Source organism: Equus quagga, chromosome 5, assembly GCF_021613505.1.
Source record: "Equus quagga isolate Etosha38 chromosome 5, UCLA_HA_Equagga_1.0, whole genome shotgun sequence".
Lineage (NCBI taxonomy): Eukaryota > Metazoa > Chordata > Mammalia > Perissodactyla > Equidae > Equus > Equus quagga.
Genome location: NC_060271.1, coordinates 36,818,904 through 36,831,798, shown reverse-complemented (window position 1 = coordinate 36,831,798; position 12,895 = coordinate 36,818,904). Strand labels below are relative to the sequence as shown.

The window sequence follows — 12,895 nt, the reverse complement described above, 5'->3', positions numbered from 1 at the left end:
TCTAACACAAGAAATGACTATTTCAAAGAGCAACATTTTGAATGAAGAGTACAACCAATTATGTTACATTTTCAAAGAATGTATCATTCTTGAATTTATGCTACCTTAGTGTATCCTTAAGCAGGATCATAGTACTTATACATTTTTTCCAATGATGATCATCATCTCTTGGTTGAACTCACAGTTAAGAACGGGAACATTAAAAAGACATGGCCATTTTTAATGTGCGACACCACTGCCAACTATATACACTGGTGAAGAAAGTAACAGATTTGCAAATCTTTTAAAAAATTAATTAATTGTCTTGAAGGATAGTTGACATTCAATATTATATTAGTTTCAGTGTACAACATAGCAATTCAACATGTGCATACATTATGAGATGACCACCACAAGTCTAGTCACCATTTGTCACCATACAAAGTTACTACAACATAACTGCCTATATTCCGCATGCTTTACATTACATCTTGTGAATTATTTTATAAGTGGAAGTTTGTACTATTTAATCCCCTTCACCTACTTCATCCATCCTCCATCCCTCTCCCCTCTGGTGACCACCCAATGTGTTCTTTGTATCTATGAATTTGTTTCTGTTTTATTTTGTTCGTTTAGTTTGCTTTTTAGATTCCACATATAAGTGAAATCATACAGTATATCTTTCTCTAACTGATTTCACTTAGCGTAATACCCTCTAGGGCCCATCCATATTGCCATAAACAGCAAGATTTCATTTTTTATGGCTGAGTAATATTCCATTGTGTATATACACACACTACATCTTCCTTATCCATTCATCTATCGATGGACACTTAGGTTGCTTCCATACCTTGGCTACTGCAAATAATGCTGCAATGAACATAGGGGCGCAGGTATCTTTTCAAATTAGTGTTTTCCTTTTCTTTGGATAAATACTCAAAAGTGGAACTGCTGGACTGTATGGTAGCTCTATTTTTAATTTTTTCAGGAACCTCCATACAGATTTGCAAATATTGAACTGAGGTAAGGCAATAATGAATAAAAGACATACATAATGATTGAGAGGGGAAAAAAAAAAGCTGTCTTGGCAGTTACCTCCCCCAAAAGATCTAAGACTGTGAGTACTAGATTAGGGTTCCTCTCTCTTAAGAAAAAGATCAAAATCATAAGAACGGCAAATAAAACCTAAGAATAAATTCACATATTTGATTAGATCACAGCCCCTCACCTGTGATTCTTCCACCTCTGTTTTAGAGGTTAAACCATCTATTTCCACAGTGTGGGGAGCCAATCTCTCCTGAAGAGACCATTACCTCTGCAAACAGAAGCAGGCTGTGCACACCAGTATTAGCAGTTGTGAGCAGATGAGCACAGGGCCCAGCGAACAGTTTCAACACAGATGGTCCTCGGCTCTCCAGGCTGGACTCTAGGGAACTGACAAGGAACCCACTCCCCTTGAGAACCACCCCAATGCAAGGAAAAGATTTTAAGATTGATTCTGAACTCAAGTTTTTTCTCTCTTATCTCTGGTTCCCTTATTCCCACCAGGAAAGAACAAATTGATACAACCCTTGCTTTGATCAAAGATTATTCAACCAGCCTGGTCATCTTCATTCAAAAAATGGGCTCTTTCCACCTAAAATGGAATGAAGCCAAATAACTTCCATCTATTAATTAAAAATACAGCACAGCTGGGGCTGGCCAGGTGGCATAGTGGTTAAATTCACATGCTCTGCTTCAGTGGCCTGCAGTTCACGAGTTTGGATCCCGGGCACAGACCTACACATCACTCATCAAGCCATGTTGTGGTGGCATACCACATATTAAAAAATAAATAAAGGAAGACCAGCATGGATATTAGCTCAGCAATATCTTCCTCAAGCAAAAAGAGGAGGACTGGCAACAGATGTTAGCTCAGGGCCAATCTTCCTCACACACACAAAAAACAACAAAAAATCCCAGCACAGCTAGTAATCTCAACATTTAGCAGAAGTTGAAATCTTGATTAGAAAATGAATGGCAACAAAGAAGAAACTTACTTTAAAAAGTAAAAGACAGGGGCCAGAAAAATGGCATAGTGGTTAAGTTTGCATGCTGTGCTTTGGCAGCCTGGGGTCCACGGGTTTGGATCCTGGGCGTGGACCTACACATCACTCATCAAGCCATGCTGTGGCAGCGTCCCACATACAAAATAGAGGAATATTGGCCCAAATGTTAGCCCAGCAACAATCTTCCTCAAGCAAAAAGAGGAGGATTGGCAACAGATGTTAGCTCAGTGCCAGACTTCCTCACCAAAAAAAAAATAAGGAAAGAAAGAAAGAAAAGAAAGTAAAAAAGTAAAAGATATGTAAAAGTAAAAGATACAAAGCCTGTGATGCTTAGAGATAAAATCAAGTAGCAAATGCTTTCTCAACCCCCTCATTTGCCACAATTAGTTGCTTTAAAATATGGTATCCTCATAAAGAACATGGACTCTAAAGCCAGACTGCTTGAATGTGAATCTTTGATTTTCCATTTACTACCTGTGTGACCTTGGGTAAGTTACTTAACTGTCCCTCACTCAGTTTCTTCATCTATTCATAGTTTGCTGAAGATTGTAAAGCAGTTACAATAGTGCCTGACAATGGTATGAACTATATTAATGTTAGCTATTACTGTTATCCCATATTCATCCCTACTTTGCCTATTCAAGAACAAGAGAATTTATCAGATCAACTCTAATATGCTCAAAAATGACTCCTCCTTTTAAAACTGCAAATTGGGTTAAGTACTACAGCATTCAAGCTATTCATAAAACTAACCAGGACAAAGAGAAAGAAAAATGTACGGTCTTGTCTAACACTAAATTTTAGAAGCACAATAAATTTAAGGAAGAAAACAGAAAATGAAATTGGAGTTTAAAAATAAATCACTCAAACAAATTTTAAATCAATCGATCCATCTTTCCACTTTGCACAGTACCTTTGATAAGTCGATACCACTGTTTGCAGACAAGGGCTGCAGTTTTGTGTTCCTGGTACGGTGAAAGAAAGGACAGGATATACTCCAAAACCTCTTCTGGCAGTTCAGACATGGACCTATTATGTCTAGTCTCCTCAACCTCCAATACTGGGTGGGGCTCCTCATCTTGCTCCATTGTCCCTTCCAACACAGTTTCTTCTTGGTCCACAGCCATGAAACTGTCATCTTCACTGTCTGAGGAGCTGGCCATGACATTCCACTTGATAGCTACAGTGGGAAAGAAACAAACATCAGCATACATTGTCAGAAGCTCTGAAATAACGCAGGCATGTGCATACATGCTGTTCATTTCTTTTAGACCCTCAATATGAAATCTGTTCTTCAGCACTTTCCCACACTAGTTTTCAGCCACCTTAATTTGATAGGTGCAGCTCAAATACCAAGCCCATCCCAAATATCTAACAAATTCCTAAAAGCTTTTGATTGTATTTTTTTCTCTCCACTGAAAACCAGAATGATAGCCAGGTTCTGGGATTACCATAAAACCAGAAAACTTATTCTCTAACAATTCCTCTAACTCAAGGATCTGACTGAGTAGTCGATGTCGAAGGGAATAACAACTAGCCTCCCTTGGTCAGTAACATGATTCAAGACCTCCAACTTAGAAGGAAAAACCGTAGGTCCTACAAAGAACAATAAGAATACTCTGAAGATGTGGGTTAAGAAGTAACAGTGTTTCTAGCTTTTACACAAGACTGTTCACTTAGGAAGATAATAAATTTTCCAAGAATAGGCTTAACAAGCTAAAATACCAAATAAAAGGCAATATTTATACTAGAAAACGAATTTCCTGGATCATTAACAGATCCAGGGAGTAAACAAATGGAAACAATACAAATGCCCATCAAGAAGAGAACAGATAAATTGTGATGCATTCACATGATGAAATACCATACAGCAAGGAACCACAGACATACAGATAAATCTCTCAAACATAATAACCAGCAAAAGAAGACAGAAGAGTACATTCTACATGACCATGCTTATATCAAATTCAAAACTAGGAAAATTAATTTATGCTGCTGCAAGTGAGGATAGTGGTTACCTCACTAGGAGGCTCCTGGGGTGCTGGTAAAGTCCTTTCCTGATTGGGTAATGGTTACACAGATGTGTTTACTTTGTGAAAAATTCACCAAGCTGAATACTTAACGCTTAATACTCTTCTTATTTACCAAAAAAGTCATTATCAACAGTTACCTCTAGTGGAGGTAATTAATTAAAAAAAATCATTATGGGTAATTTTTTTTTCTAAAGATTTTATTTTTCCTTTTTTTCTCCCAAAGCCCCCAGGGTACATAGTTGTGTATTTTTAGTTGTAGGTCCTTCTGGTTGTGGCATGTGGGATGCCGCCTCAGCGTGGCTTGATGAGTGGTGCCATGTCCGCACCCAGGATTCGAACCGATGAAACACTGGGCCGCCTGTAGCAGAGCGCGTGAACTTCACTCGGCCACGGGGCCGGCCCCTGGCTAATTTTTAAATTTCTTCTTTGTGCTATCTGTATTCCCTAAATTTTCTAGAAAGAGCACATGTTAAAACACACACACAGGCAGGCAACTCATTTACACCACTCCCCTGACGTTTCATGCAAAGCTTGAGGTAAAAATGGTAAAACGAAGGAAATAGGGTAATTTATGTAAATAGTGTGTTGCAGGTTAGATTCTCCAGGAAGCAAATGCTAAAATAGAATTAGGAATGAAAAAATTTTAACGGGAAGAACTCTTGTGAGAAAGAAAGGAGGAAGCAGAATGGACAGGAGAAGCCATCAGACCACAATGAGCACCTGACAAAGCCTGTCCAACAGAGAGCTCAGGAGCAAGGACGGCCAGTTAGGACTAGTATTGGGAGAGAAGGCGAGGCTCTTATACCTCTACTCTGCCCAGCCATTGGCTGGGGGCTGCCCTGAGAAGAGCACGACCTTGGCTCCAAAGCTGAGGTAGATCCTAAAGGGACTAACAGCTTTCTTTAGCTACAGTCCTTACAGATGGGCAGCAAGTCCTTTCTTGACGGGGCACCTGAGTTCATTTTACTATTTTTTAATACATCTATTCCCCATGACCATACATACCTACCCAGACCATTCACTATGCCATCCACCTTACGAATTTCCAGCATTTCCTCTAGCCCTGATGAGAAGAATAAGAAACAACTGGAAGAGAAGAGTGATTCTGAAATGTACTTTGGGGCTTTGAGAAAGATCTGAAACATTCCAAAAGGTGAGGTGGGTGGGGAGAGCAAAGAACAGAAACGTCCCACCTCGTCTCTACCACTGCTGTAATTCATATACGTGATCTGGATGATCACGTTAAAGAAAAGGAAAACAGGAATCAAAACTCATGAAATTTCCTTCCAAGATATTTACCTACCAAATTAGTTCATAATACTGCAATGTGTCCCAGCAAAGAGACTGCCAGAATCCTGACGATGATGAACAACTGGTGGCTAATTGGAAGCAGTGGCATAACCTAAGTTCTCCCAGCTGGAGGAGGGGAGCAGTGGCAGAGGGAGGGCAGCAGCAATTACCTCCACTCCCCCAGAGTAGAGAAACGCTGGAACAGGTTTGCTATAAACCGCATTAGATAAAGGATCCTAGAGTTAGCTTCCCCAGCCTCACTTTGGATGAGCTGTTTTTCCACATGCTTAACTTGTTAAATGAAGACCCACAAGCCCTAACTCCTACCCTGAAGAGTGCAGTCATCTAAAATACAAAGCAAAATTAAAATTGTTTTCTGGCAAAAAAAAAAAAAGAGATGCCTTTTTCTACTAGAAAAAAATATCACTTCCCATGTTCCCTCTTACTCTTTTCCCTGCAAATTATTATTTCTCATCTCCTATTGGCTATGCTATCTCCCTTAATTTACTGACTTTCTCATATTTTTAACCCCCATTCAGCTCTGAAATTCACCAAGGAAAAAAGAGTTAAAAGAAACAGATTCTTTGAGTTTGGCTGCATCTTTTGAATACAGCATCTCAAATACAATTGTTCTCTTACACATCTTGACAGATTTTAAGCCTAGGGTCTGCTTCAGAATAAACTGAATCAATGAAGGCTGCAAAAGGTTATTTAAGGTACTATTTCTTTTCCCAAGCAAAAGAAATCTGTTTGGCTCAATAAAACAACTTCTTACTCCCTTTCGAATTGTCAAAGTACAATTAGCAAGCCTAAATAAAGGGACTCACACTTTTGTAATACCCAGTTTGAAGCAATTCTCACTATTCAACCACTTCACTGCCCATAAAAGCATCAAACCTCAGGCCCCTGAGGGCATGTTTGCTAACTTGGCCCTGAGCACAGATGCCAACGAGAATGCACGGGGATGGGCTCAGATGCAATTCCTCTGTAATTACATGCCCAGCATCAATTTGCACAGCCCTTCATTTTCACTTCCATGATTAGGTAATAAAATCATCACTCATACTCTCAGAGGATAAAGAGGCATTTTGAAACTTTTTTGCTTTTTCATGCCAAAAGAAGCCCTACAAAACATTTCACATGAAAGTGTATTAACTCAATGAATGTGATTTTCACGAAAGTCTTTAAAAGAAATCTTCACCCTTCTCAGTTTCCCCAAAGTGATCAAGTCTTTGAGAGAAACCACAAACTGAAGTCAACTTGCTGGAATCTGAGCTCCTTGAGGGCGAGACCATTTGCCTAGGCAACTTGTCTTCCTAGCACTAGTCGTTCAAATGAGCATAAGGTTTACTGACATTTCTACTCACAACCTTGAGCTGACTTGATGTTATTTTATAATAGAAATTACATCATTAGTACATCCAGGAAGTAGCAGACCCTACCCTTATGCGTCACTGGATGCTGTCAAGATATTTTATTGGTCAGAATGAATATACATCTCTGGTTCCTTGAATTTTGACCTTTTAAGGTGTACACTGGCCTCAGAGTCTGCTGCCAGACTCTTGAGCCATACCCAATGACCCTTTGCTAGATCAAGAGGGATGGTACTGAAGAAACCATTTATTTGGCCCAGTAGTATCTCTTCCTTTGAAAAAACTACTATACTACATCCAACTAAATACAAACCAGTGTTTAAAATCAAAACACCTTACCCTTCTGAAGTACAAATTAAGGTCAACATTTTAAGACTGGGAGATGTGGCTACGTTTCTAGCTGTAATGCTGTATGACCTAGGGTAAGTCATACAGAGTAAAAACAGAAAAATCTCTCTACCCCTAAGTAATCCTAGTTCTCCACCTACTTCATAAAGATTCTGGAAAGATAGCAGATATCAACAAACTACTCTGAACTCACTGGAGGAAACTGATTAACTGGTGAAGAGTTAAAACCCATTCAAAGAAATTCAAGATGGGAATGAAACTACTCTCTTATCCACATAAAAATCACCGCTAGATCCTAGTACTATACTTGATTAACTGTGCCTCTGATACCTATACAGCTAGACATCTGACAATCCTCTTGGAATAAACACATCTTAACAAAAATCAGAATACACTTCACTTACCTAAAAGGAAGCTGTAGATTTAAAATGCAATTGGGCTTATTATTCACAATTTCAAAAGGTTTTAAAAAATGCAATTAAGGGAACTCCTTACTGGTGTAAACAAAGTGCTGAGACTTAACTAAAGAATGTGTGGCTGGACTGAACAGAAAGTACCCACAGTCATCCCTCAGCAGGAGGGCTTCTGAGGCTTCAGGAGCAAAGCAGCAACCTTGCACAGATCTCATCATGAACTCATGAAGTTACCTCAGCTACACTAATGTGAGCTAAAAAGTACTAAATGCTACTTTTGGTGGTTGGGGGGGAGTTGGCCCTGAGCTAACATCCATGCCAATCTTCCTCTATTTCGTATGTGGGACACTGCCACAGCTGGCTTGACGAGTGGTGTATAGGTCCACGCCCAGGATCCAAACCAGCAAACCCTGGGATGCCAAAGAGGGGAGCAGGAACTTAACCATTATGCCACTGGGCCAGCCCCTAAATGCTACCCTTGAAAATATAAAACACTGTTGAATGAGGATTTACAGAAGACCACAATATGATTCCAGCTAAGATGATAATAAGCCTTCTTATTAATACACCACCTTATTATTATCACTGTACTAAGTCATATGAAAGTTACAGGAAGTGGAAAAATGGTAAAATACAAACTTCTACCTTACCTCATGCATTTAACAAACATCAACGGAACATTTGCTACATGTGAAAATACTGTGCTTAGATCCCATGGGAGTTACAAAAAGAGGCTACGCCACGCCACTATTTCCTCCCAGAGATTAACCCAGTAAGAGTCAAAGACACATAAAGAATACCAACACAGGACAGACGTGTGGCACAAAACAAGAAGCTTTTAGCAGTTCAGGAAAGGAAGACATGGCTTCCAACTAGTATGAGAAGGGAGTTACACAGAGGCAAGCAAGTGAGCTTTAAAGAGTAAGTAGGATTTGAAAGAACAGAATGGGAGAAGGTGGAGAGATGAAAGACTCTCAAATTGTTGTCTCTTGAACTGATACTCTTTGCCACTTACAGAATTACCTTTAGGACAAAAGGATAAAACTGCATTTTACTTGATGGGTGTTTCACCACATGCACATATGCTTAATATTTTATCTACATTAACAGACGCTCATAATCTGGGGACTCTTTAGTTCCTGACTGTCAATGTTTTGACAAAAAAGTCTAGAAATAGAAGAATTTGGCATAACTACTGTTGCTATTAGCAAACTGTGAGCTGTTCTGACGAGCAAATTCAGAGAGTTGTTTCTATAAAGCATGCCAAATTTAATACCAGATATCAGCTGCAGTGAGTTTTTTTAAATGGTTAACTCAAGTGTGTGTTATCCAATTAAGATTCCCTTTAATGAAATAGAAAAATAACGTATTTCCCCAAACGACCCATCAGTATAACTTTCTTATCATTCTTTACAATGGTTGATATTAAATGAAAGTGCTTTATGTCTGTTAAACAGAGTACTAGCAGAAATGGGCCAGTTCTCAGGGCCATTCTCCATATTCATACATGGCAAAGGATTGTTATTATTAAGTATAAACTGTCAAGAAAAATGTACTGGTTTCAATTATCAATGGAGATACCCTAGATTCTGAAAATTCCCTATGGAGAACCATACATTCTAGGTTCAGCAAAACGTTTCATTTGGTAGAAAAAGTACAATGGAACTTTAATACCCAAATTTATACTGTGTAAGAGCTTGAATTTTCAGATTTTAAGAGAAGCTGGTAATAATATACAAATATAGAATAATTCTGATTGTAATAATTTAACATAATAGTAATTTTAAATAAAGCACTTTCATTTGAAATAGAGTACAAATCAGAGGGGAGTTAGAGGGGAAAAAAGGTGCATTAAAAGGTGCATTTTGGGGCTGGCCCTATGGCCTAGTGGTGAAGTTCTGCACGCTCTGCTGTGGCAGCCTGGGATTGTGGGTTTGGTTCCCAGGTGTGGACCTACACCACTCATCAGCAGCCATGCTGTGGCAACAACCCACATACAAAACAGAAGAAGACTGGCAGTGGATGTTAGCTCACGGTGAATCTTCCTCAGGAAAAAAAAAAAGGTGCATTTTCTGGGCTTAGAAATTTTTTACCTCTCAAAAATATTTAAGAAAGTAAGAAAAATGCAAAAGGGGCAAATAACCATATTGTAACAATAGTAAACTGTATTAACTCAAAATTGACTGCATCAGGCTGCAGAAATGCTCAAAGCAGATCTATCTCTCCTTCTATGCTCACAGAGTACTAAATACCTGCCTCCACACTAGCAATTACTACACTTAGCTGTCTGTCTGTTTCCTCCTTTCCCCTTGGAGCACAACAGAAATAATTGTTTTCTGCACCCATGTAAGCACTCAGCAAAAGTTTGCTGAATATATAAGTAAACATAGCTTTATGGATTCATTTTATTTTATTTTTTATTTTATTTTTTTCTTTGGGTGAGGAAGATTGGCCCTAGGCTAACATCTGTTGCCAATCTTCCTCTTTTTGCTTGAGGAAGATTATCCCTGAGCTGACATCCGTGCCCATCTTCCTCTATCTTGCATGTGGGACACTGCCACAGCACGGCTTGATGAGCAGTGTAGGTCCGTGCCCAGGATCTGAATGTGTGAACCCTGGGCCGCCAAAGCGGAGCAAGCGAATTTAACCACTACGCCACCGGGCCAGCCCGGGATTCATTTTAGAGTCAACGAGAAAACCTAAGTGTTTATTCCTAGATATTCTGATGAAAAAAACAGAAACTTCATATCAAAAATTAAAATAAAAAAATAAAATCAGAGTTCAGATGGCTAAAGACAAAACTACAGGAAGGAGAGTAGAAAGGAGGCATGAAGAAGTAGGAATTCTTATTCTTACACTAAAAAATATACAGTATTCGAAGCAATTCATTATGGTTTTTAAGATGTTCAGCTATTTCTGCCATTGTGCACCCTCACTCTGACAACAAGGGAAGAGTGTGCAAAAACCACTACACGCCAGGATTCTCCCAGCCTTTCGGGGAAAGGTTCTATCACAACGGTTCCCAGACTTCTGAACTTCACAGATCAGCAATTTTTTTTGGACCGACATAGGAGAGGACTGACATAGGGGTCAATAACTTTATTTTCCCAAATAAGGACAAAACAAAACCCCACACACATGCACACCCCTTATCATCTACTATCATCATGATTTAGTAAAAGGACATTTAAAAACCTGAACAAGTCGGAAGACCATAATCTCTGAATAAAGGCCTCCCCTTCCAAGAAAGGAAGCCTTACACACATACACATACACACAAGCACACACCCTCAAGACAGTAGGAACGTGAACCAGTATTTTTGGGAACCACAACTATGTCATGCTGTTTCATTTTACTACTTATTTGCTTTGCAGAAAAAAAATCTCACAATTAAAACAAGTCATATAGTCTGAATTTTATTTTTAAGAAGTGTGTATCCTTTTTTCAAGGCTAATTCAAATTAAAACTAGTTGCTTCCTGGATGCTGGGAAACCATTTGCTAATGCTAGAAAAACAGAGATACGGCTACTGGAAAGAGTGCATGAAAGATGAATGCAACCTGATTTCTTTTAGAAATAGCTTAACTGCTCCTTTTTTCAGCTGGCTGGTAAACTCATAATGTTTTTTCACTCATGTGTTTCCCTCAATAAATCCTTAAAATCCATATTTTTAACAAGATTTCACTCAGCACTTTTTCTCTTTTAAATTGCAATTGAGTGCATCAGTCAGATTTATTGCTCTTACTGAGGTACTACAGGGAAACCACGGAGCTTCACAACTTTCCCCAGAAGCAGTTTGAACCACCAGATTCTCGTGCAAGATGCTATTTTATGCTACTTTCAAAAAACAAAAAGAGGAACAAGTCCAAACCTCACTCCAAAATGATGTAAGTTAGAAAACTCTCCAAGATCCAGAGGAAAGTCTGCGAAATAATAAGGAAAACAAAAGTCTCCCCTGGGTCAAGGATGGCTAACACAATCACTTCCTGGGCTTCAGTTTTAAAAAGGGCTAACCAGCACCCTTCTGGTTCATTTGTCCACTGCAGATCCAGTTCAACGAAAAGAATAATTTTTTTCAAGCAGTTTACTTTTGCACAATCGGTTCTGTATCATTAAATGAATATTTTCCCCACAATTAAAAAAAAATTAAAGGCCACTTCTACTTTGATTTTAAATTTCTTCTAAATATATCTAAATATCTTATACAGGTATTTCTGCTATTGCACAGAAATACCTGTATAAGTATCTCCTTCTTCAGAAGGAGGAAAAGTTCATATAGAAGAAGGAAAAGTTCAAGACTGTATTGGATGCGGCAATATTTATCAATTTAAAATGTGCAAACCCTTTGACTCATCAAGTTGATATTCAGCTATCTGTCCAATACAAATATCCATACACATGCCCACCATGTATGCAAAAACGGAGGTTTCTTGCATCTTCTTTGTGATGACAAAAACTTGTGACTACCTAAATAGCCATTAATAGGAGAATGGTAGATAAATTATGTTATATCTAAACTACAGAATTTAAGCACCAGTATTACACCAACCAAACCGAAATCTCTGGGGGGTTGGACCCCAGTCATTTTCACTTTTAATGAAGTACCCAGACAACTCTAGCACAGCTAGTTCAACAACAACAACAAATCAAAATTATATATCCACATAGATATCTGTCTATATATATATATATGCATAGAAAAATAATCTAGAAGGACACACATCAAACTTAAGAGCACTGTCTCTGAGGAGGGAAAGAAGAAGCCTTTGCCTTTTTAAAATTAATTTATTAATTTGGTGAGGAAGAGTCACCCTGAGCTAAGATCTGTGCCAATCTTCCTCTGTTTTGTACGTGGCACACTGCCACAGCACGGCTGATGAGTGGTGCAGGTCTGCACCTGGGACCTGCACCTGTGAGCCTGGGGTGCCGAAGCACACCATGTGGAACTTTAACCACGTGGCCATCAGGCCAGCCCCTTTTTAATTAATTTTTAATAGCCAAACAAACTGTACATATGAAACTGCATAGAGGTGCAGCCACTATGGAAAACAGTTTGCTAGTTTCCCAAAAAATTAATCGGAATTACCATATCCAGCAATTTCACTTCTGGGTGTATACCCAAAAGAATTGGAAGCAGGGACTCAAACAGTATTTGTACACGCGTGTTCATAGCAGCATTGTTCACAATAGGGAAAAGGTGGAAACAAACCAAATGTCCATCAGTGGACAAATGGATAAACAAAAGTAGTGCATACACACAATGGAATGTTATTCAGCCTTAAACAGGAATGCAACTCTGACACATGCTACAACACGGAAGAAGCCTGAAGACATTATGCAAAGTATAACACACCAGACAGAAAAGGAGAAGCACTGTATGATTTCACTTACATGTGGTACCTAGAGCGATC

At 38.9% G+C, this 12,895-nt stretch overlaps 1 protein-coding gene across 1 annotated transcript in view; it reads right to left on the bottom strand.

Moving 5' to 3' along the window:
* Positions 1–12,895, bottom strand: part of FBXO42 (F-box protein 42) — an 88,213-nt gene that overhangs the window by 44,815 nt on the left and 30,503 nt on the right. The window contains exon 2 of the mRNA XM_046660639.1: positions 2,941–3,207. Coding sequence (XP_046516595.1) covers positions 2,941–3,190 — 250 coding nt within the window. The 5' untranslated portion in view covers positions 3,191–3,207. The remainder of the gene's footprint in view (positions 1–2,940; positions 3,208–12,895) is intronic.